The sequence below is a fragment of the Pleurodeles waltl genome, chromosome 3_1 (genome assembly GCF_031143425.1).
Source record: "Pleurodeles waltl isolate 20211129_DDA chromosome 3_1, aPleWal1.hap1.20221129, whole genome shotgun sequence".
Classification (NCBI taxonomy): Eukaryota; Metazoa; Chordata; class Amphibia; order Caudata; family Salamandridae; genus Pleurodeles; species Pleurodeles waltl.
Genome location: NC_090440.1, coordinates 534,327,816 through 534,354,640, shown reverse-complemented (window position 1 = coordinate 534,354,640; position 26,825 = coordinate 534,327,816). Strand labels below are relative to the sequence as shown.

The 26,825-nt window shown below is 43.8% G+C and overlaps 1 protein-coding gene across 1 annotated transcript in view; it reads left to right on the top strand.

Moving 5' to 3' along the window:
* DPP8 (dipeptidyl peptidase 8) overlaps nucleotides 1–26,825 on the top strand; it is a 179,092-nt gene that overhangs the window by 51,065 nt on the left and 101,202 nt on the right. Inside the window, 3 exon segments of the mRNA XM_069221452.1 lie at nucleotides 19,994–20,056; nucleotides 20,059–20,125; nucleotides 25,384–25,638. Of these exon segments, the coding sequence (XP_069077553.1) occupies nucleotides 19,994–20,056; nucleotides 20,059–20,125; nucleotides 25,384–25,638 (385 nt within the window).

Sequence of the window (26,825 nt, the reverse complement as noted above, 5' to 3'; positions counted from 1 at the left end):
GGCCCTCTCAAGTGCAGCAAACCACTTGTTAATGTCATCCCCCTCCTTATAAGGGGGAACTATCTTGTGCAGATTCCTGGAATCATGCTCTTTTGCAGGAGGACTATGGGGAATACTGCTGCTGCCACCATGGGTTTCTAAACCCAACTTCTGTCTTTCCTTCTCTAGTTCAAAAGACTGTCTATCCAAATCCAGCTGTTGCTTTTTAAGCTTCAGTCTGGTTTGTTCCACCCTCAACTTATTGAGTTCCCTCTCTAACATTCTGTCATCAGGGTTGGTGGGAGGGACATTCCTAGATACAGAGGTATGATGGGAATGAACAGAAGGAGACCTGTCCCTTACAGAAGCCACCCTAACAGCTTGGCTAACAGAAACATTACTACCAGTATGGTGAGAATAAATGCTTTTGCTATGATGTGAGACAACACTATTTGTATGGTGTGGCTCATCATCATTACCAACTATGCTAGACTGTCTAGTAATGGGCAGGCTAGGAAGTTTCTTTCCTGAATCTTTTCCTGGGGGAGTCCCTGAATCAGATTGGGAACTATTAGGTACTTTTTCAACAGATGAGACACCTATGGCCTTATCCTGTTCTCTAAGCATGTTAAGTAACAGTTCTAAGGAAGGATTCTTCCCTACACTCAAACCTCTCTCTATACAGAGACTCCTTGCTCTTTTCCAGCTAAGGTTGTCATATGCAAGTTTGGACAGATCAACATTTTGGCCTGTGCCAGACATTTTTAGAGAGAGTTAAAGTGATAGTAAAAGATAAAAAGTTTGTCAGAGCTTTTAGAAAGACAGAGAAAAAAACTTTTTAAACTTTTTAAAAACTTTTTAGAAAGTTAGAAGTACTTTTCAGCACTTAGAAAAGAGTGAAAAGAGGAAATGCAAAACTTTTTGGCTATGTGTATATACATTGACCTTGTTTTGTATATTTTTCTCTTATGAAAAGTACAATGACAAGAGTGGTAAGTAGTCTCAAAGCACTTATCCCACCACTGCACAACCAATGTAGGAGGCTGGACTGGCTTGTAGTGAGTACCAAGGGGTACTTGCACCTTGCACCAGGCCCAGTTATCCCTTATTAGTGTATAGGGTGTCTAGCAGCTTAGGCTGATAGATAATGGTAGCTTAGCAGAGCAGCTTAGGCTGAACTAGGAGACGTGTGAAGCTACTACAGTACCACTTAGTGTCATATGCACAATATCATAAGAAAACACAATACACAGTTATACTAAAAATAAAGGTACTTTTATTTTTATGACAATATGCCAAAGTATCTTAGAGTGTACCCTCAGTGAGAGGATAGGAAATATACACAAGATATATATACACAATAGCAAAAATATGCAGTATAGTCTTAGAAAACAGTGCAAACAATGTATAGTTACAATAGGATGCAATGGGGAAACATAGGGATAGGGGCAACACAAACCATATACTCCAAAAGTGGAATGCGAACCACGAATGGACCCCAAACCTATGTGACCTTGTAGAGGGTCGCTGGGACTATTAGAAAATAATAAGAGTTAGAAAAATAACCCTCCCCAAGACCCTGAAAAGTGAGTGCAAAGTGCACTAAAGTTCCCCTAAGGACAAAGTAGTCGTGTTAGAGGAATAATGCAGGAAAGACACAAACCAGCAATGCAACAACTGTGGATTTCCACTCTAGGGTACCTGTGGAACAAGGGGACCAAGTCCAAAAGTCACAAGCAAGTCGGAGATGGGCAGATGCCCAGGAAATGCCAGCTGCGGATGCAAAGAAGCTTCTACTGGACAGAAGAAGCTGAGGTTTCTGCAGGATCGAAAAGGGCTAGAGACTTCCCCTTTGGTGGACGGATCCCTCTTGCCTTGGAGAGTCGTGCAGAAGTGTTTTCCCGCCGGAAGGACGCCAACAAGCCTTGCTAGTCGCAAATCGTGCGTTTGGCGTTTTTGGACGCTGCTGGGGCCCAGGAGGGACCAGGAGGTCGCAAATTGGACCTGAAAAGAGAGGGGACGTCGAGCAAGACAAAGAGCCCTCACTGAAGCAGGTAGCACCCGGAGAAGTGCCAGAAACAGGCACTACAAGGATGCGTGAAACGGTGCTTGCCGAAGTTGCACAAAGGAGTCCCCCGTCGCCGGAGACCAACTTAGAAAGTCGTGCAATGCAGGTTAGAGTGCCGTGGACCCAGGCTTGGCTGTGCACAAAGGATTTCCACCGGAAGTGCACAGGGGCCGGAGTAGCTGCAAAGTCGTGGTTCCCAGCAATGCAGCCCAGCGAGGTGAGGCAAGGACTTACCTCCACCAAACTTGGACTGAAGAGTCACTGGACTGTGGGGGTCACTTGGACAGAGTCGCTGGATTCGAGGGACCTCGCTCGTCGTGCTGAGAGGAGAACCAAGGGACCGGTAATGCAGCTTTTTGGTGCCTGCGGTTGCAGGGGGAAGATTCCGTCGACCCACAGGAGATTTCTTCTGAGCTTCTGGTGCAGAGAGGAGGCAGGCTACCCCCACAGCATGCACAAGCAGGAAAACAGTCGAGAAGGCGGCAGGATCAGCGTTACAGAGTTGCAGTAGTCGTCTTTGCTACTATGTTGCAGGTTTGCAGGCTTTCAGCGCGGTCAGCAGTCGATTCCTTATCAGAAGGTGAAGAGGGAGATGCAGAGGAACTCGGATGAGCTCTTGCATTCGTTATCTGAAGTTTACCCAGAGACAGAGACCCTAAATAGCCAGAAAAGAGGGTTTGGCTACCTAGGAGAGAGGATAGGCTACTAACACCTGAAGGAGCCTATCAGCAGGAGTCTCTGACGTCACCTGGTGGCACTGGCCACTCAGAGCAGTCCAGTGTGCCAGCAGCACCTCTCTTTCCAAGATGGCAGAGGTCTGGAGCACACTGGAGGAGCTCTGGACACCTCCCAGGGGAGGTGCAGGTCAGGGGGGTGGTCACTCCCCTTTCCTTTGTCCAGTTTCGCGCCAGAGCAGGGGCTAAGGGGTCCCTGAACCGGTGTAGACTGGCTTATGCAGAATTGGGCACCTCTGTGCCCAACAAAGCATTTCCAGAGGCTGGGGGAGGCTACTCCTCCCCTGCCTTCACACCATTTTCCAAAGGGAGAGGGTGTCACACCCTCTCTCAGAGGAAGTTCTTTGTTCTGCCATCCTGGGCCAGGCCTGGCTGGACCCCAGGAGGGTAGCTGCCTGTCTGAGGGGTTGGCAGCAGCAGCAGCTGCAGTGAAACCCCAGGAAGGGCAGTTTGGCAGTACCAGGGTCTGTGCTACAGACCACTGGGATCATGGGATTGTGCCAACTATGCCAGGATGGCATAGAGGGGGCAATTCCATGATCATAGACATGTTACATGGCCATATTCGGAGTTACCATTGTGAAGCTACATATAGGTAGTGACCTATATGTAGTGCACGCGTGTAATGGTGTCCCCGCACTCACAAAGTTCAGGGAATTGGCTCTGAACAATGTGGGGGCACCTTGGCTAGTGCCAGGGTGCCCTCACACTAAGTAACTTTGCACCTAACCTTTACCAGGTAAAGGTTAGACATATAGGTGACTTATAAGTTACTTAAGTGCAGTGTAAAATGGCTGTGAAATAACGTGGACGTTATTTCACTCAGGCTGCAGTGGCAGGCCTGTGTAAGAATTGTCAGAGCTCCCTATGGGTGGCAAAAGAAATGCTGCAGCCCATAGGGATCTCCTGGAACCCCAATACCCTGGGTACCTCAGTACCATATACTAGGGAATTATAAGGGTGTTCCAGTAAGCCAATGTAAATTGGTAAAAATGGTCACTAGCCTGTTAGTGACAATTTGGAAAGAAATGAGAGAGCATAACCACTGAGGTTCTGATTAGCAGAGCCTCAGTGAGACAGTTAGTCACTACACAGGTAACACATTCAGGCACACTTATGAGCACTGGGGCCCTGGGTTACCAGGGTCCCAGTGACACATACAACTAAAACAACATATATACAGTGAAAAATGGGGGTAACATGCCAGGCAAGATGGTACTTTCCTACACAACCCCCCCCCCAAACGAAGGACAATAAGACTAGCCATGACCTGATGAGTCTTCATTGTCTAAGTGGAAATATCTGGATAGTCCATCTGCATTGGAGTGGCTACTCCCAGGTCTATGTTCCACTGTATAGTCCATTCCCTGTAGGGATATGGACCACCTCAACAATTTAGGATTTTCACCTTTCATTTGTTTTAGCCAAAGTAGAGGTTTGTGGTCTGTCTGAACAATGAAGTGAGTGCCAAACAGGTACGGCCTCAACTTCTTCAGAGCCCAGACCACAGCAAAGGCCTCCCTCTCAATGGCAGACCAACGCTTTTCTCTAGGGGTCAACCTCCTACTAATAAAAGCAACAGGTTGATCCTGGCCCTCAGAATTAAGTTGTGATAGGACTGCCCCTACTCCTAATTCAGATGCATCAGTTTGGACATAGAATTTTTTAGAGTAACAAGGGCTTTTCAGGACAGGTGCAGAGCACATGGCCTGCTTCAGCTCCTCAAAAGCTTTCTGACAGTTTGCTGTCCATAATACCTTTTTAGGCATTTTCTTGGATGTGAGGTCATTAAGAGGGGCTGCAATGGAGCCATAGTTCTTAATGAACCTCCTGTAATACCCAGTGAGGCCTAGGAAGGCTCTCACCTGAGTCTGAGTGGTAGGGGGAACCCAATCAATAATTGTTTGGATTTTCCCCTGAAGTGGTGCAATCTGTTCCCCACCAACAAGGTGTCCCAGATAAACCACCTTACCCTGCCCTATCTGGCACTTTGAAGCCTTGATAGTGAGGCCTGCCTTTTGCAGGGCCTCTAAAACTTTCCATAGGTGGACCAGGTGATCATCCCAGCTGGAGCTAAAGACAGCTATATCGTCCAAATATGCTGCACTGAAAGCTTCCAGCCCTTGCAGGACTGTGTTCACCAACCTCTGAAAAGTGGCAGGTGCATTTTTCAAACCAAAAGGCATTACAGTAAACTGGTAATGTCCTCCAATGGTAGAAAATGCAGTCTTAGGTTTAGCATCTTCTGATAATTTGATCTGCCAATACCCTGCAGTCAAATCAAAAGTGCTTAGATACTTGGCAGATGCCAGTGTATCTATAAGCTCATCTGCCCTGGGTATAGGGTGAGCATCAGTTTTGGTTACCAAGTTGAGACCTCTATAGTCTACACAAAACCGCATTTCCTTCTTTCCATCTTTAGAATTGGGTTTTGGTACCAGTACCACAGGAGAAGCCCATGGACTGTCAGAGTGCTCAACCACTCCTAGTTCCAACATTTTCTGAACTTCATGCTTTATGCAGTCCCTGACATGGTCAGGCTGCCTATAGATCTTACTTTTGACAGGTAAACTGTCTCCAGTATCTATAGTGTGCTCACACCAAGAAGTGGTACCTGGCACAGTAGAGAAGAGTTCAGAGAATTGATCTAGGAGATTTATGCAATTATCTTTCTGCTCAGCAGTAAGACAATCAGCCAAAACTACACCTTCCACAAGAGCATCTTGATCTGTGGAAGAGAAGAGATCAGGTAGAGGATCACTGTCTTCTTCCTGTCCCTCATCAGTTGCCATGAGCAGGGTCAGATCAGCCCTGTCATAGTAGGGTTTCAGGCGGTTGACATGGAGCACCCTAAGGGGACTCCTGGCAGTGCCTAAGTCAACTAAATAGGTGACTTCTCCCTTCTTTTCAACAATTGTGTGGGGACCACTCCATTTATCTTGGAGTGCTCTTGGGGCCACAGGCTCCAAGACCCACACTTTCTGCCCTGGTTGGTACTGAACCAAAACAGCCTTCTGATCATGCCATTGCTTCTGGAGCTCTTGGCTGGCCTGAAGGTTTTTACTGGCCTTTTTCATGTACTCAGCCATCCTTGATCTGAGGCCAAGTACATAATCCACAATATCCTGCTTAGGAGCTTTTAAAGGTTGTTCCCAACCCTCCTTTACAAGTGTGAGTGGACCCCTAACAGGGTGTCCAAAAAGAAGTTCAAAGGGGCTGAAGCCCACTCCTTTCTGGGGTACCTCCCTGTAGGCAAAAAGGAGGCATGGTAGAAGGATATCCCATCTCCTGCGGAGTTTTTCAGGGAGACCCATAATCATGCCTTTGAGAGTTTTATTAAATCTCTCCACCAGTCCATTTGTTTGTGGATGATAGTGTGTTGTGAACTTGTACGTTACACCACACTGCTTCCACATGGCCTTTAAGTATGCAGACATGAAATTGCTTCCCCTGTCTGATACTACTTCCTTTGGGAAGCCCACCCTGGAAAATATTCCCAGGAGGGCCTTTGCCACTGCAGGAGCTGTAGTGGTCCTTAAAGGAATAGCTTCAGGATATCTTGTGGCATGGTCCACTACCACCAAGATAAACCTATTGCCTGAAGCAGTAGGAGGGTCAAGGGGGCCAACTATGTCAACCCCTACCCTTTCAAAGGGAACTCCAACCACAGGCAGTGGGATAAGGGGTGCCTTTGGGGTGCCACCTGTCTTGCCACTGGCTTGACAGGTTTCACAGGACTTACAAAATTCCTTTGTGTCCTCAGACATCCTAGGCCAATGAAACAGGGGAACAAGCCTGTCCCAAGTTTTCATTTGTCCTAGATGCCCAGCTAAGGGAATGTCATGTGCCAGTGTTAGGAGGAACTTTCTGTACTCCTGAGGAATCACTAATCTCCTGGCAGCTCCAGGTTTAGGATCCCTATGCTCAGTGTACAAGAGGTTGTCCTCCCAGTAAACTCTGTGAGAGTCACTGACATCCCCATTAGCCTGTTTGACAGCTTGCTGTCTGAGACCCTCTAATGTGGGACAGGTTTGCTGTGCCACACTCAGCTCCTCTCTGGCAGGCCCCCCTTCACCCAAAAGCTCAGCAGTGTCTGCTTCCAGCTCCTCTGGTGTAGGTTCTGCACAGGGAGGGAATTCTTCTTCCTCAGAAGTAGAATCCACTGTAGAGGGAGGGATAGTAGGAAGTGGTTTGCTTCTACTAGCCCTAGCTTTAGGGAGCACTTGGTCCATTGTTCCAGGATCCAAGCTTCCCTGTCCTTTTTGCTTTTTGGCGTGAGCCCTTGTCAAAGCAAAAATATGCCCTGGGATGCCCAGGATTGCTGCATGGGCCTCCAACTCCACATCTGACCAAGCTGATGTCTCCAAATCATTCCCTAATAGACAGTCTACAGGTAAATCTGAAGCTACCACAACTTTCTTTGGACCAGTAACCCCCCCCCAGTTGAGATTTACAACAGCCATGGGGTGGCTAAGTGTGTTGTTGTGAGCATCGGTTACTTGGTACTGGTGACCAAGTAGGTGTTGTTCAGGGTGGACCAGTTTCTCTATGACCATAGTCACACTGGCACCAGTGTCCCTGTAGGCCTGAACCTCAACACCATTTATTAGGGGTAGCTGCTTGTACTTATCCATATTAAGGGGACAAGCAACTAAGGTGGCTAAATCAATAGCCCCCTCAGAGACTAACACAGCCTCTGTGGCCTCCCTAACAAGGCCAACCCCAACTAAATTACCAAAAGTGAGCCCAGCTACTCCCTTAGATTGGCTATTAGTAGGTTTGCTCCCACCACCACTGCTATTAGTAGGGACACTAGGTTTAGCAGTAGGGGTTGTAGTGGTAGGAGCAGTGGTGCCTTTCTTTGGACAACTGGGATCTGTTGTCCAATGGCCTTTTATTTTACATAAATAGCACCATGGTTTCTTTTCCTTGTTCTGATTAAAGGAGGATTTGGACCCACCACCCCCACCAGAGTGTTTTTGTGGGCCTGATGAAGACTCATTTTTAGATTTGTCCCCACCCTTGTCTGAAGACTTACCATCCTTCTTTTTGTTGCCATCTTTGTCACCCGCTGTATGAACTTTTCTGTTCACTCTTGTTCTGACCCATTTGTCTGCCTTCTTTCCCAATTCTTGGGGAGAGGTCAGATCAGAGTCCACCAAGTACTGGTGCAACAAATCAGACACACAATTATTAAGAATATGCTCTCTCAGGATTAAGTTATACAGGCTGTCATAATCAGTAACTTTACTGCCATGTAACCACCCCTCCAAGGCCTTCACTGAATGGTCAATGAAATCAACCCAGTCTTGTGAAGACTCCTTTTTGGTCTCTCTGAACTTTATCCTGTACTGTTCAGTGGTTAAGCCATAACCATCCAGGAGTGCATTCTTAAGAACTTGGAAATTATTAGCATCATTTTCTTTCACAGTAAGGAGCCTATCCCTACCTTTTCCACTAAATGATAGCCATAGGATAGCAGCCCACTGCCTTTGAGGGACATCCTGTACAACACAGGCCCTCTCAAGTGCAGCAAACCACTTGTTAATGTCATCCCCCTCCTTATAAGGGGGAACTATCTTGTGCAGATTCCTGGAATCATGCTCTTTTGCAGGAGGACTATGGGGAATACTGCTGCTGCCACCATGGGTTTCTAAACCCAACTTCTGTCTTTCCTTCTCTAGTTCAAAAGACTGTCTATCTAAATCCAGCTGTTGCTTTTTAAGCTTCAGTCTGGTTTGTTCCACCCTCAACTTATTGAGTTCCCTCTCTAACATTCTGTCATCAGGGTTGGTGGGAGGGACATTCCTAGATACAGAGGTATGATGGGAATGAACAGAAGGAGACCTGTCCCTTACAGAAGCCACCCTAACAGCTTGGCTAACAGAAACATTACTACCAGTATGGTGAGAATAAATGCTTTTGCTATGATGTGAGACAACACTATTTGTATGGTGTGGCTCATCATCATTACCAACTATGCTAGACTGTCTAGTAATGGGCAGGCTAGGAAGTTTCTTTCCTGAATCTTTTCCTGGGGGAGTCCCTGAATCAGATTGGGAACTATTAGGTACTTTTTCAACAGATGAGGCACCTATGGCCTTATCCTGTTCTCTAAGCATGTTAAGTAACAGTTCTAAGGAAGGATTCTTCCCTACACTCAAACCTCTCTCTATACAGAGACTCCTTGCTCTTTTCCAGCTAAGGTTGTCATATGCAAGTTTGGACAGATCAACATTTTGGCCTGTGCCAGACATTTTTAGAGAGAGTTAAAGTGATAGTAAAAGATAAAAAGTTTGTCAGAGCTTTTAGAAAGACAGAGAAAAAAACTTTTTAAACTTTTTAAAAACTTTTTAGAAAGTTAGAAGTACTTTTCAGCACTTAGAAAAGAGTGAAAAGAGGAAATGCAAAACTTTTTGGCTATGTGTATATACACTGACCTTGTTTTGTATATTTTTCTCTTATGAAAAGTACAATGACAAGAGTGGTAAGTAGTCTCAAAGCACTTATCCCACCACTGCACAACCAATGTAGGAGGCTGGACTGGCTTGTAGTGAGTACCAAGGGGTACTTGCACCTTGCACCAGGCCCAGTTATCCCTTATTAGTGTATAGGGTGTCTAGCAGCTTAGGCTGATAGATAATGGTAGCTTAGCAGAGCAGCTTAGGCTGAACTAGGAGACGTGTGAAGCTACTACAGTACCACTTAGTGTCATATGCACAATATCATAAGAAAACACAATACACAGTTATACTAAAAATAAAGGTACTTTTATTTTTATGACAATATGCCAAAGTATCTTAGAGTGTACCCTCAGTGAGAGGATAGGAAATATACACAAGATATATATACACAATAGCAAAAATATGCAGTATAGTCTTAGAAAACAGTGCAACCAATGTATAGTTACAATAGGATGCAATGGGGAAACATAGGGATAGGGGCAACACAAACCATATACTCCAAAAGTGGAATGCGAACCACGAATGGACCCCAAACCTATGTGACCTTGTAGAGGGTCGCTGGGACTATTAGAAAATAGTAAGAGTTAGAAAAATAACCCTCCCCAAGACCCTGAAAAGTGAGTGCAAAGTGCACTAAAGTTCCCCTAAGGACAAAGTAGTCGTGTTAGAGGAATAATGCAGGAAAGACACAAACCAGCAATGCAACAACTGTGGATTTCCACTCTAGGGTACCTGTGGAACAAGGGGACCAAGTCCAAAAGTCACAAGCAAGTCGGAGATGGGCAGATGCCCAGGAAATGCCAGCTGCGGATGCAAAGAAGCTTCTACTGGACAGAAGAAGCTGAGGTTTCTGCAGGAACAAAAAGGGCTAGAGACTTCCCCTTTGGTGGACGGATCCCTCTCGCCCTGGAGAGTCGTGCAGAAGTGTTTTCCCGCCGGAAGGACGCCAACAAGCCTTGCTAGTCGCAAATCGTGCGTTTGGCGTTTTTGGATTGTGCTGGGGCCCAGGAGGGACCAGGAGGTCGCAAATTGGACCTGAAGAGAGAGGGGACGTCGAGCAAGACAAAGAGCCTTCACTAAAGCAGGTAGTACCCGGAAAAGTGCCAGAAACAGGCACTATGAGGATGCGTGAAACGGTGCTCGCCGAAGTTGCACAAAGGAGTCCCACGTCGCCGGAGACCAACTTAGAATGTCGTGCAATGCAGGTTAGAGTTCTGTGGACCCAGGCTTGGCTGTGCACAAAGGATTTCCGCCGGAAGTGCACAGGGGCCGGAGTAGCTGCAAAGTCGCGGTTCCCAGCAATGCAGCCCAGCAAGGTGAGGCAAGGACTTGCCTCCACCAAACTTGGACTGAAGAGTCACTGGACTGTGGGGGTCACTTGGACAGAGTCGCTGGTTTCGAGGGACCTCGCTCGTCGTGCTGAGAGGAGACCCAAGGGACCGGTAATGCAGCTTTTTGGTGCCTGCGGTTGCAGGGGGAAGATTCCGTCGACCCACGGGAGATTTCTTCGGAGCTTCTGGTGCAGAGAGGAGGCAGGCTACCCCCACAGCATGCACAAGCAGGAAAACAGTCGAGAAGGCGGCAGGATCAGCGTTACAGAGTTGCAGTAGTCGTCTTTGCTACTATGTTGCAGGTTTGCAGGCTTCCAGCGCGGTCAGCAGTCGATTCCTTATCAGAAGGTGAAGAGGGAGATGCAGAGGAACTCGGATGAGCTCTTGCATTCGTTATCTGAAGTTTCCCCAGAGACAGAGACCCTAAATAGCCAGAAAAGAGGGTTTGGCTACCTAGGAGAGAGGATAGGCTACTAACACCTGAAGGAGCCTATCAGCAGGAGTCTCTGACGTCACCTGGTGGCACTGGCCACTCAGAGCAGTCCAGTGTGCCAGCAGCACCTCTCTTTCCAAGATGGCAGAGGTCTGGAGCACACTGGAGGAGCTCTGGACACCTCCCAGGGGAGGTGCAGGTCAGGGGGGTGGTCACTCCCCTTTCCTTTGTCCAGTTTCGCGCCAGAGCAGGGGCTAAGGGGTCCCTGAACCGGTGTAGACTGGCTTATGCAGAATTGGGCACCTCTGTGCCCAACAAAGCATTTCCAGAGGCTGGGGGAGGCTACTCCTCCCCTGCCTTCACACCATTTTCCAAAGGGAGAGGGTGTCACACCCTCTCTCAGAGGAAGTTCTTTGTTCTGCCATCCTGGGCCAGGCCTGGCTGGACCCCAGGAGGGCAGCTGCCTGTCTGAGGGGTTGGCAGCAGCAGCAGCTGCAGTGAAACCCCAGGAAGGGCAGTTTGGCAGTACCAGGGTCTGTGCTACAGACCACTGGGATCATGGGATTGTGCCAACTATGCCAGGATGGCATAGAGGGGGCAATTCCATGATCATAGACATGTTACATGGCCATATTCGGAGTTACCATTGTGAAGCTACATATAGGTAGTGACCTATATGTAGTGCACGCGTATAATGGTGTCCCCGCACTCACAAAGTTCAGGGAATTGGCTCTGAACAATGTGGGGGCACCTTGGCTAGTGCCAGGGTGCCCTCACACTAAGTAACTTTGCACCTAACCTTTACCAGGTAAAGGTTAGACATATAGGTGACTTATAAGTTACTTAAGTGCAGTGTAAAATGGCTGTGAAATAACGTGGACGTTATTTCACTCAGGCTGCAGTGGCAGGCCTGTGTAAGAATTGTCAGACCTCCCTATGGGTGGCAAAAGAAATGCTGCAGCCCATAGGGATCTCCTGGAACCCCAATACCCTGGGTACCTCAGTACCATATACTAGGGAATTATAAGGGTGTTCCAGTAAGCCAATGTAAATTGGTAAAAATGGTCACTAGCCTGTTAGTGACAATTTGGAAAGAAATGAGAGAGCATAACCACTGAGGTTCTGATTAGCAGAGCCTCAGTGAGACAGTTAGTCACTACACAGGTAACACATTCAGGCACACTTATGAGCACTGGGGCCCTGGGTTACCAGGGTCCCAGTGACACATACAACTAAAACAACATATATACAGTGAAAAATGGGGGTAACATGCCAGGCAAGATGGTACTTTCCTACACTGGCAAGCTAAAAACACACATAACATGCTCACTAACACCAGTAGGTCACCAAAAAGGACTCAATTCAGTAAAAAAGCCAATAGTACACCACTATATACATCGCAATCACAGACTTACCTGCCCATTGCATATCGTGCACGTGAAGGGATATCGAGTCTCAACTACAATGCGAGTACGCTACCGTAACGCTAAGACGGAAGTGCTCTAAACGAGCTCATAAACATAAACAATGGACTGGAGCAAATGAGAAGAGAAAACAAACAACGGGCTAGTGGCCCTTAGTCTCTTTCCAACCATGATGGTGCGTCTCTTAAATCCCATCAGAAATGTATTGGTATGTTAATTATATTATCGGTGGTTAAGCGAAAAACTAAATAAGACCCCCGCAAAGCTAAGGAGAGAGTGCTAGCATCTAAAGCATTAACCTACAAACACGGACTAGAAAGCGTGTCTCAAGTTCAAAGAAAATAAAAACAGTTATCACACAAAGGAAAGGTCCCAAAATATGAGATGCAATAAAACAACAATGAGAGAAAAGGCACCCAATGCGTTCAGAAAATGTAAAACTCAAACAAGATGAAAGTTATCATCTAAATGACATCAATATGTTATTTAGGCAATTGGAAAATAATGTGTCACATCATAAATTAAACATAGCTCACAAAAATTGTGAGGCATGGTAGAAAATCCATACTATTTTCAATTTCAAGTGTGTTGTGATGAAATATCACCGTATGGTAAACATTACAAGTGGATATCATGAATCACATAAGATCAATAACAATAACAACAGAATCCCATAGATAATTCATAATATTTTTGATTGCAATTGTGTTGTGATGAGACAACGCAATAGGGTAAATATTACCAGTAGATATCATGAGTGAGATAAGATCAATAACAATACCAACAGAATTACATCACAATTATTGTATATAGATGATTACACACTTGAGTCAAATAAATGACAACCAATTACTCTCCCAAAAAATATTCCAATTCCCTATCTGTATTGAGGCCCATTTCTACCGCCTTTAGTCGCATTATCCATGTTGCCTCTTTTTTACGAAGAGTGAGTTCCCTATTACCTCCTCTGGGGTTTCTTGGAACATGCTCAAAACCAAAAAATTCAAATGTTTTATGATTGTCCTGTGACTCACAGGCCATAATGTGTGCCACTACAGGGTATCTCTCATCTCCATTTTTAAGTGCCCTGACATGTTCACTAATCCTGATTTCAAGAGGACGGATAGTACTTCCAATATAAATGCGAGTGTATTTACAACGTATTATGTAGATAACAAAGGAAGTATTACAATTAATGGCTGACTTGATCCTATAAACATGGTCCATTGTTGTAGAAAACTCTTTGGTGCCATGGCAGGCCCAATGGCATACTGCCCATTGCCCACATTTGAAGAAGCCTACCCTATGCATGGATAGCCAGGTATTTGAGGGTTTTAACGCGGAGAAACCAGGACTGAGAATACTTTTGAGGGATCTCCCCTTACGAAATGTAAAAGTTACTTTGTCCGATATGAAGTTCCTTAAGGCCTCATCTTGATATAAAATATTCCAATGCCTGTTAACAATTCTTCTAAGAGCCAGAGACGTACTTGTATAATCTGTAACAAATCACACCTTGTCTAACTCATTACTGAGTTTACACTGGCTCCTAGATTTCAGTGTGTCACTTCTAACAATCTGTCTAACTCTGTCCTGTGCTTTCCTAATCACATATTTAGAATAACCTTGTGTCTTGAATCTTATACTCATCTCATTAACACAATTAATGCATTAGTCATGTTTGCTGCAATTACGTCTTGCTCTCACCATTTCACCATAAGGTATTGCCACAATCTGATGTTTCGGATGTGCACTTGCAGCATGCAGAATAGAGTTACAAGACGTGACCTTACGAAATAGTCTACTGTGTATCTTATTATTTTCAATGACGAGTTCTACATCCAAAAATTCAATGATCTTGGAGCTAAAAGGATAAGTAAATTTGATGTTCATAAGATTAGAATTCAAGAAATCACAAAATTCAATCAATTTCTCTTCGCTCCCTGTCCGAAACATGAAACAATCATCAATGTAGCGTCCCCAGTACAATATATATGTTTGCCATTGGGTCAAATTTGGACCCCAGATCCACCTTTCTTCTAACCACCCCATAAAGATATTCGCTTATGAGGGGGAGAATCTGCAGCTCATCGTCACCCCTTGTTTCTGTTGAAACCACTCTTTATTAAGAAGAAAATAGTTGTTACCAAGGATTAAATCAATCATTTCGATCAGCATTCCAGTATGCTCCCAAAGACTTGCTGACCTCCTATTGAGAAAGTGTTACAAAGCTTGTTGTCCTAAATCATGATTTATGCATGTGTCTAATGAAACCACATCCAATGTAACTAACAAGATATTACTTTCCCATTCTACATCATTCAAAATGCTAAGAATATGTGTTATATTCTTGATGAAGGATAGAAGATTGTATACAAATGGTTGTAAAAACAGATCCACATACTCAGAGAGTTTCTCCGTTGGTCCTGATATACCAGATATAATAGGTCGTCCTGGTGGAAAAGGTAGTTTCTTGTGGATCTTAGGCAATGTGTAAAGACAAGGGAACCTCGGATGATCAACCTTAAGGTATAGATATTCATCTTTGGTCAGTAATTCCTGTTGATACAATGTCAGTGATTTACTATTTATTTTATTCATTAGACCAGGAATTGGATTATATGTAATATGTTCATAACATAAAACGTCACTCAATTGCAATGTAATCTCATTCTCATAATCCAATTTATTCATAATTACAACATTCCCACCTTTATCCGCCTGCCTGATAATGATGTCTTTCTCTTGCTGAAGTGATCTAAGTGCTTGACGTTCTTCAGAACTTAAATTATGGGTGGAATTCCAAAATTTGCTTTTGGATAGGTGTTTATCAAAATCTCTACACACCAAGTCAAAGAACACATCCAAATTGTTTTTGCTAAGTGACTTCGGTATCCAATGCGATTTCCTCCTCGAACCACTAGTGATGCTAGTGTTGGATGTGATGTCTAAATCCTCAAACACCTGTGAAAGAATATTAGGATCCTCGTGATGTTCTGCAATTGAAAGTAATGTTGCTGTGTCGTGAATATCCTTAATGGACAAAGCACTTAGTTCCAACCTCTGTGTAGAAGAACTAAGTGATTGTGAACAAACTGGGTTTGACAGAAAGTACTTCTTTAATTTAAGTTTGCGAACACATTTAAATAAATCCACCTTGGATCTACATGGATCCCCATAGCTGGTAGGACAAAAATGTAAACCTTTCTCCAAGAGGCACTTAGCGCCTGGTGAGAGCTCAATATTAGACAAGTTAATTACATTAATGGATGATGAATCACTACTCTTTAGAATCTCTTGTCCCGGAACCTTGTTTTCATTCCACCCTGTTCTATTACTTTTGCAGTTAGTTCCTCTCCTATGTTTGGTCTTTTTCTGTTCTGATCACATTTGCCTTGCTCGATCCTCAAGAGTTCTTGGAAAAAAACATTGCTCTTAGTCATGGGACCGAGCTGAGCAGGAGTACCTGGTCCACCCTCAGTGTCACTATCACTCGTAATCGAAGTGCTAATGGAAGTAGTATCAGAAACATTAGAAACAGTTGACCCTCTGTGGGTCGGATTTGTATGAACAAGATGGTCATATTTTATTGCAATGGTAAAGACTCTATCAGTCAAATAGTCCCTTTCATCCCTCTTAAGATTTCTTGCCTTTCTCTGTGTGATCTCTTCTTGAAATTTTAGTAAAACCTCATCCAAAATCTTATAGTTTCTCTCAATTGCTTCCTTTAACTTCAAATCCTTAATCTCCTTTTCAAGAACAGCAATCTCAGATTGGAAAGTAGTAACCTTCCTCTCAGCGTTAGTAATTAAAATATCTATGAGTCTCATCGAGCTAGATGTTAACTTGTTATTCCATAAAGCCAAAAGATCAGCCTCCAAATCATCATAGGTGGGGAATATTTGCAACCTAAAACCCCGTGGTATACGGTTAAATTTTTTATATTGCTTTAATGTCGCTCCGTCCCACCATTTAGATAGTTCATTTGTTTTTATTTCTAAAGTCTAATTAATTTGTTTTTCAAGCCTTCATTCTGTAAACGATTAGTGCTGTGTATTATATCTCGATATGTACCACCTCTAGCTAAACTGTCAAACCATTCCTCGGCTAATTTGGTTCTATCCATTATGGCCTATTAGAACCTATCCTGAGCTGCCACCCTAAAGAAAGGTTTGCAGAAAAAATATATATGGGGTGTGAATTTAGGGAAAAGAAAGGCGCTCAAGGGCTAAGTAAGGTATAGTGTATAGAAATGGTGCACTCACAGGGGAACACCCAGACCCCTAGCCAGTTTACTAAGTAAACAACAAAGAATACAAAGCATGTGTGAGGCACTCGTTCAAAAGTAACTAAACCAATTAAGAGTTTTCTACAACAATGGACCATGTTTATAGGATCAAGTCAGCCATTGATTGCAATACTTCCTTTGTTATCTACCTAATACGTTGTAAATTCACTCACATTTATATTGGGAGTACTATCCGCCCTCTTAAAATCAGGATTAGTGAACATGTCAGGGCACTTAAAAATGGAGATGAGAGATACCCTGTAGTGGCACACATTATGGCCTTTGAGTCACAGGACAGTCATAAAACATTTGAATTTTTTGGTTTTGAACATGTTCCAAGAGACCCCAGAGGAGGTAATAGGGAACTCACTCTTCGTAAAAAAGAGGCAACATGGATAATGTGACTAAAGGCAGTAGAAATGGGTCTCAATACAGATAGGGAATTGGAATATTTTTTGGGAGAGTAATTGGTTGTCATCTATTTGACTCAAGTGTGTAATCATCTATATACAATAATTGTGATGTAATTCTGTTGGTATTGTTATTGATCTTATCTCACTCATGATATATACTGGTAATATTTACTCTATGGTGTTGTCTCATCACAACACAATTGCAATCGGAAATATTATGAATTATCTATGGGATGCTGTTGTTATTGTTATTGATCTTATGTGATTCATGATTTCCACTTGTAATGTTTACCATACGGTGATATTTCATCACAACACACTTGAAATTGAAAATAGTATGGATTTTCTACCATGCCTCACAATTTTTGTGAGCTATGTTTAATTTATGACGTGACACATTATTTTCCAATTGCCTGAATAACATATTGATGTAACTTAGATGATAACTTTCTTCTTATTTGTGTTTTAAATTTTCTGATCACATTGGGTGCCTTTTCTTTCATTGTTGTTTTATTGCATCTTATGTTTTGGGACATCTCCTTTGTGTGATAACTGTTTTTATTTTCTTTGAACTTGAGACACACTTTCTAGTCCGTGTTTGTAGGTTAATGCTTGACGCTAGCACTCTCCCCTTAACGTTGCAGGGGTATTATTTTGTTTTTCGCTTAACCACCGATAATATAATTAACATACCAATAAATCTCTGAAGGGATTTAAGAGACGCACCATTATGGTTCGGAAGAGACTAAGGATGACTAGTCTGTTGTTTGTTTTCTCTTCTCATTCGCTCTAGTCCGCTGTTTATGTTTATGAGTTCGTTTAGAGCACTTCCGTCTCAGCGTTACGGTAGCATTACTCGCACTGTTGTGGAGACTCAATATCCCTTCAGGTGCAGGATATGCAATGGGTAGGTAAGTCTGTGATTGTGATGTATATAACGGTGTACTATTGGCTTTTTTACTGAATTGAGTCCTTTTTGGTGACCTACCGATATTAGTGAGCGTGTTATTTGTGTTTTTAGCTTGCCAGTCACTCAGAATTTTTTATATTACCGGCGCGGAGAGTGTGGTTGGATATATACAACGTCGTTCTTTAACCAGACTGGAGGATTATCACTTGACAATTTATTAGGTACATGCTAACTTAAGTTTGTTGGACATAGGGGTCTTTTATCATATTCATGGCTAATGGATTCACAGGTATATCTCCTGGGATGTTAGTGGTCATTATTAGTTGTGATTACTTTAATTGATGAGTAGTTTGTTCTGATTTTTCAATTCTTTGATGGGTGTTTCCTACATTTCGGCATCCAGGTCTTTTTCTTACTCACAGCCTTTTTCTTTTTGGTTCTTCACTCACAGTGTTTGGTGGCATGGGCTTTGACATGCATCACAACATATTATTTATTTAAAGTGTTCTGTTTTGATGAAATTTCGGCCCTGAAGAAGTCATTTGGGGCAATTCCCCTGAGACGAAACACGTGTTGGCTGTTTGTTTATGAACTTTATCAACGGTGTACCGGATAATTTATTTATTCCATTACCTGAATTCGATGTATCCAACTGAGGAAGTTTCATTACTCTATGGAACACAGAGCATTCTATGAATAAATCACAAGGACTGGATAATACTTCAGGAGTTGTACATGTATTTGTTTCTTTGTGGACTTTCAGCTACGTTACTTATTGGATGTAATGTTTATGGCAGACACTTCTTGTGCATATTTCTGAATTGGTTTAGTTACTTTTGAACTAGTGCCTCACACATGCTTTGTGCCCTCTGGTATGGTTGTTGCACATCAGTGATTGAGTATAGAGTTCATTGTAACATGAGATTGGCTTTGGATAACTTTAATCCGAGGAGCTTTACTTAGAGAGGTCTCCCAGTAGAAGACCAGTACTGCTCCTCTCTACTCGACACGTGTTTCAAAGGATCAAGACTATGCGTGCCTCTTTGCTCTTCAGGAACAGGCCCTGAGATGCCGGTATATTATGCATATTTATGAATAATGCTGATAACAGGGGATTCCTCTGTGTGTCCTTCTGGTGAAAAAAATAATAAAACGTTGTCCACAATGGGTCAAAGCCATACTTGACAGACAGTAAAAAAAGATGGCAGCAGTCCATTCAGCATCTTTTGCATCATAAACTAGAGAATAAATGCTGTCTCCACTCTGAACCCTGTGCCTGAAGTTGCATATCAGAGAAGTCTCTCTACCAGTTCTACACTCTGAGTTAGTCCATTTAAAGACAGGCAACACAAGTCATGATTTTCCTTGCGAACATTACTTGGTATACATGCACAAGTGAAACTCCACTACATGGCCTTTTCTCACTGCACCTTATTCCATGAAGCAATTAGTGAGCCAGTATTTGTTTTTAGCACAAATATAGAATTCTGACACAGCTTTTCTCCTTTGACAGTCGCAAAATCATGGCCTCTTCATTTGACACTTTTTAAATGGCAGCAACCAGTGATAGAGTTCACAGGTTGCATCTACCCCTTATACCTCTTTGAGAGAGGGGTACTAGTAATCAGGCCACTGCATGATATGTCCCTCTACGGTGTAGTAAGTGAAGTACAAGAGGGTACATGACACTTAGGGCCTGATTCCAACTTTGGAGGACGGTGTTAAACCGTCCCAAAAGTGGCGGATATACCACCTACCGTATTACGAGTTCCATAGGATATAATGGACTCGTAATACGGTAGGTGGTATATCCGCCACTTTTGGGACGGTTTAACACCGTCCTCCAAAGTTGGAATCAGGCCCTTAATATTTATTGACACCTGCATTTGCTTAATCGTCTCTTCCGGGATGGCACGTGAATTTTTACCTTTCTCCTGGTTTTCACTCAGGCCCTCTTTTCGATTACATTTCTCCAGAGATCTTCTCATTCGAGACTTCTTCTGGCTTAGTTCTCTAGGGATGATGTACAGGCCCCACCACCTGCAGCCTGACAAGAAGTACCCCACAGTTCTGTTGATATAGTCTGACTGTAATTGCCAAGGTAAGCTCTTTATTTTGGATTGTCCCTCTACAACTCTTTCCTCAGCAGATTTCTGTATTGTGGCCATGCTTCTCACATTTAATTCCGTGGCATTTACGGGGATCAGCCAGCCCACAAACAAGCAGCATGAAACAATTGGGTTGTTTCACTTTCCGCCTATGCATTCCTGATCAACTGGTAGGGATTTAAACCCAAAGTCAACAAAAAAGCGAGTAAGAAGAGAGCTCGCTCACATTCCTCTGTAAATACACATACAATCACCAAAAACGACCAAGCCACCATACCCAATAACTTGTCTGTTAAGATGCTTCTTTGCCAATATAAAAAACATGAGGTATTTTTTAAAACACCCTTCACCCACCAACCTAGTTGGTGGCATGCTCCATTATAGGGGTCCCACCCGAGACACCTAGCGCATCACCTGATTACAGCAGAGCAGGTTTTTTTAGGGGGAATTTTTTAAACAGAAAAAGGTGGGGTGAGTTAAAATTGTCTTCAGGTTACCAACCAGTATAGCATATTTTAAAAATGGTAACCTTAATGAAGGTTAAAAACAGTGATGGATGTGTTATGAGAATTAATGCACTCTCACATCCTTAATGTAGGTCGACATTCTGCATGAAGGCTGAGTACAAAGCCCAACTTCAAACAGAGAGGGAGCACCTGGCACAATTAAGGCATCCGCACACCCTCTTCCCAATGGTGGAGACCCCAGAGACTCAGGATTGATATATGAACTACGCAGCTGGCGTGTGCTCAAAACAGAGGCCCAGCATCTACGCACCACAACGCGGCTATATCTTTCATTCACCCATGACAGCCCTGCACTTGAGGGGAGCAATGACAGGCCTGCATTCATGGGTGATTGTCCAGACCTCCCCCAACTGCCTGGGGCACTTGTGCCAAAGGGGAATGTAGATGGAGAGCTGGAGCCTCTCTCTGATGCATTCCTCCCCTTCTTCACTTCTTTCATTCACGGTCCGGCTCGTGGGAGGCCCAACCAGCCTGGGCAGCACACAGATGGGGAAGGCCCAGTCAGTAGAAGCCACACTTGAATATTCCCTTATGATCACACAGGACTGTGACAGGGAGCGGTTTCCACTGTCACCTCTCATTGCGGCCGTATATTATACACATGGGAGGCACATTCATTTCTTTGGTGGCCAAGAGGGTCCTGCTGTGTGATTTGGCCTACCAAGCAGTGGGCTACATCTCCTTGGGGAGGCTGGGAAAGAGAGAGAATACCAATATCTTTTTATCCAACCGCACCAGCCACTACACCGGCCCTCGCCAAGGGACACCCAAAGGGGGCAGGCCTCCCAGGTTGGTGGCACCAGTGACCCTTCAGTGACCACATCTGACCCTCACACTCTCAACAATATGGGGGTGGAAGAGACCCTACAAGACCATACAGGGAAATTCAGCAAAAGTCTTGCCACCATTCTAGACATTAAACTCTCCCTCGAACCCAAACTAAATGCACTCACGATAGACATGGGGCTCATATGAGCAGATCACACAAAATTGAAAGAAAAGGGGGAATGAGGCAGAATTCACTATGATGACAATCTGACCTACAGTTAAGGATGCACAGTCACATATCCAGGCTCTGCAGGAGGAGGTCTGGCAACTAAGACAGAGACTAGATGAGACAAAAGGTCACTAATTTTGTAATAGCATTCACAAGGCCCCAGCATAGAGCTCTTCCTGGAGGACTGGTTGGTCCCTGGGCGGGAAATAAACCACCTTCTTCTCAGTAGAAAGGACACACAGGCTGCTGGCCTGTCCTTCAACTCCTGGAGCCTGCCCAACTCAGGGGTGACCCGTACATATAACTACCCTGACAGAGATCACATCTTGCAGGGTACCAGGGCACAGGGCCCATAGTCAGTGGATAATGCCAAGATCACCATCTACCCAGAGTATATGTCCAAGGTCTGAAGAAGGATAGAATCCTTCTACAGGATAAAGCAAAGACTCTGGGACCGCAACACTCGCTAAACTTTACTGTTCCCAGCTAAATTGATTATTGGGGGCATACTGCCACACCGCATATCCCTTCACGTCATGAGAGACAACATTCCTATCACCAGCCCTAGTTATAATGTTTTGACATAGAACGTCAGAGGGATGACAAACTATGTTTAATGTTATAAGGTCCTTTCCTATCTAAAATGCTGCCACTTACACAGTCTACTTACAAGAAGCTCATCTTAGCTGTGAAGAAGCGTCCAAACTCACAAGAGGTGGAGAAGCATAGTACTAGGCACCAAATACTTGAGATACGCCGGGGTGTACTCATATGGGTGGCCCCAGGAGTCACCTACATGATGCACAATCCTGTAGTGGACCCAGAGGGGAAGTGGATTGTTCTGGAGGGGCTTGTATGGTCTCCCACTCACATTAGTAGCACTGTGTGCACTTAACTCGAATCACAAACCACATTCATAGACTCTCTAAGCCCCTCCTTTCTTTCTAATACCCAAGCACCTTGTATCTGGGGAGGTCACCTCAACACTGTGCCAGACACAGATCAGGATAAATCTATTCCCCCCACCACCCAAGGTTGTTGTCTCCTAAGTAACGATAATGTGACAACTACACAATGAGCAGCACACCTGCAGGTGGTAGAGGCCTGGTGACTACTATACCCAGAGGCAGGAGAATGTAGTGAAGCCATTTAGTGATGTCTGTAGCCAGGTTCTTTTAGCAACTAGGCCTGCTGTCTGTGCCCTTTAGCCTAGTAACACTTAATTTTATTTTTATGTTAGAAGTAATCACATTTGCGGTGATGTGTTTTTTTTCCTTTATCTTGCTGTTCTTTTGCTTAGGAAAGCATTTACATTTCTTAGTACAACATTCTTTCACTCTGTGCTTTATTAAAAGCTGCAACAAGATAGGGTTGTCGGAACACATTGGTACACTGCGTCTCTAACATTTCACAGAAACATACATATTTTTACATGGGGACACTTTTCTCAAAACATTAGCTGTTTTATTATAAAAACATCTCTTTGTCCCATGCACGTTAGAGGGAGGTTCCAGCAGGAGGACCGCTACTGCATGCTGTCTGATTTCGCTACAGCTGCTTTCTGAGACTGTCGGTTCCCTGGCCTATATAGGGAAGGTGTCTCATTAAACAACAGGCCTCTTCACTACTGTCATACTCAAGTATGGGGGGGTTCTGAAGGGCAGATAAGGGTTTATCCTGCTGTTCTCTAACATAGAACATTAGTGATGTAGGTAGGAATCACACATCTTGCATAGTGATAGTATGGTGGACCTTTTCTTGTGTTTCACTTTTCTTGTCATCGTTCTGCTTCTAGTATGTTTTATCATCCTAAATATTGCAGTTCATGTCATTTTATCTAGGACGCAGCTGATTTGATAAATCGTATTGAACCGTTCCCTGCTTCTATTTGTCTTTGCATGTGTGAGATGAATGTAACTGAGAGAAAAGGATGAGATCTAATCCACCATGATTTCTCTGAGAAGTCACAATGTCATGCTCTCAGTTGCCACAAAATCACCCCTGCTCTTGGGCATATGTGAGGCGCTGCTAACTAGCCAGAAACGGATTAGGCCGACAGTTGTCACATGGTGTAGGATCAAACTCAGTTCCCCACAATTTAGGTGATGCTGCCACCCAAATCCAGCAGCCTCATTGGTACAATGAGGGCCAACATGACATGGCACCGCCAACATTTGGTCAGGCACTGGTTTTCGGATCTTCCCGAGTATCACTGTCTCACTACGTGCTATAGGCACCTCAATACTATAGACGGAGACATCCATGGTATTTAGGATTTACTCAGCAAGAAAGGTAGCACCTATTCGATGCTGTAGGTTGTACAAGCTTGAACCTTAAAAGAATCAATCCCCATTTGGTGTCCTTATCTCTGAACAGCTACATTTACCATGACTAACATGCAACGGGTGGTAATTGCAGTAAACATGCAACCTCCCCTTAATGCTCATTCATCAGCCCTTGGCCTTACAGCCCAGGGGGGTCCTGTTACCTTTGTAGGTGAGGCTCATTCAGCCTACAGAACAGAAAAAAAATATTATTGGGTCAATTTTCCAGCAGTTGATGGTAACACGAATACATTTCATCATTATACACTTGCTAATATGCCTGTACAATACAGAGCATATGCATATTTAGAGATACCGCTATCCTTTCAAGACCACCATAACTCCCTTGATGGCACCCTACCCCACACAATACTTCATGTTAGGTTAGGTGCTCTGAGTAATGATGGTCCTACCTGGCCCTTGATGGCCACATACACACCGCATCCTGATGCAGGTACCTTGGCGGTAGCTGAGGTTTGCCACTTATACTTTGAGCATACAGCAATATATAGACTTTTAGTAAGGTTTTTATACAAACATTAAATACTAACCCAGTATGCGTGGCTGCAATGCAACCGCACACAGTCACACTAGGCAATAACCCTGCAACTGTACATTCAATTATAGGTAAAGTACCCCCCAAATGGGAAGAAATTCCGTTTTGATTAGCTCAAAAAATAAACACGCTGGAGGCAGTATTTCCCTGTACGGGACTTCAAGATAAACATAGAATTCTCACTATGTGCTTGCCATTTGGGATGATTCCTGCGGTAGATAACTGCAACACTTGGTGTGCGGCATTTGCCACGCTCCACTACCGCAAACAGTACACCAACACTTGCCAATCTTCTGGAACTGTTAAAACAAATTCAAGATGAATACGGGGCTGCCCCAGCCCCGGATATGGGGATGCACTTAATGGGCAATTTTGGCACTGTGTCTTCAATAATATTAAGTTATATTAAAAGGGAAGCAGTAGCACTAGCAGTGCACATGCGGCTCTGGGACGTTCCTTTGCAGGATCAAGAACACAAGCTGCCAAAGATTATCGCAGAGACCTACTCTAGTATTGGTCAGGATAGTCTTGGAGCCAGACCTAGTAAAGCCACAATTAAAGGGAAAATACAATAAGGATTCTACCAAGCAAGCACCTGAGAGTTCTAAAAAACACTGGGATCAACAAAAACAAACACCTAAAAAAGAAAGGGGAGAGTCTTAGAAATAGAGATAATATAAAACCTCCTGATAGATACGAAAATAATGATCCATGCCAATCTCATTCCTTTCTGGACTCACCGGATAAATGCAGTGAGAGAGGTGGGCAGTCAGAACAGCGAACTGAGTAGGTGAAACAGAGAAAGGAGTCACAATGCTCATTCGAAGTTTCTGTCAAGAAGAAGAGAAACTTTCCCAACAAAATCCTCAATTCAAAAAGAAGAAGGTGGCCGCAATTTCTGTGTGGAATGCCACTCAGGATGAGAGCTTTACTGAAGAACAGGAAGTGGGCACTGTCCCTGCTAGACAGCGCAGCAGATGTCACAAAGTTCACCAGAATTTTCAAGAGCATCTGCAGGTGAAAGCTATTAATGACTTTTTACAAGTTGAGACTGTGGACATGCACATCTCCACACCAGACAGGTTGTATTAACTGAAAATACAATTAGAAGGAGACATTGAGTGCACAATTGATGCTATCTTTTGTGATCGCGTAACTACCATTTATGATATTTTATTGGCTGAAAAAGATTGGTCACCAGAATTTGTCCTTAATCACCCATATAGGTAAGAGGTAATTGAACCATTTTTCTTGCCAATAGTTCCACTAAACCTCAGGGAGGCTTGCGCTATTGATTGGACATTGGCTCAGGCACTCGTGCTACATTGCAGTCATGTGGGGTAGAATAAAAATTCTCCTTACCATATAATACCAATTAGGCCCCAACCACAACCTTAACCCCAATATCCAATCAAACATGAAGCTAAAGCACCCATGAGGGAAATCCTTATGCAGTTAGAGTAACAGGGAGTAATTGGACCCTGAGGGTCACCAATGAACAACCCGTGGCTCCCTGTAGCTAAACCGGGCCATTCATATAGAATAGTCTTAGATTACAGACATTTAAACAGTCATATATGCACATTTGCCATTCAAAATGTGCACAGTACAGCACTAATGAACAATATTGTGCACAGAAAATACAAAACAACCTTGGATATTGCCAACATTTTTTGCTACCAAAATATAGCACCTGAAAGTAGGGATTTGACAAGTTTTAGTGCTTTAGGCTCGCAAAAAAGGTTTTGCAGACTCCACACAGGGGTATAAAAACAGTTGAGGATTGTTTTCAGCTCGTGTTACTTCAGTTTTACATGACATTGACCCTGAGGCATTGTCCTACGTAGATGATATCTACCTTACGGATGATGATCTCGTTCAACATATAAGACAGGTGAGCCGCATTGTTGTGGGATTTGCTGAATTAGGCTACACATATAATTCAAAAAAACAAAAATAGCCTTCCTTAGTGTCCTATTTTTTGGATACGACTTATCAGACGAAGGCAAGAGCCTTGCTCCCCACGTTCTAGAAAAGTGTGCGCAATTGCAACCACCCAACACCATCAAAAAGCTCCAGTCATTGTTGGGCTTTTTAAACTTTGGCAGAACTTCCAATCCAGATTTAGCACAATGCATTAAACCATTATATGACTTAATATGTCCTGATTTTTCAAGCAAATATTGGACAGTTGAACACAAATGTGTTCTTAAAGCATTACAACAAGACATGCTTGCAGCAAAACACTTACACAGAAGGGACAACAAAC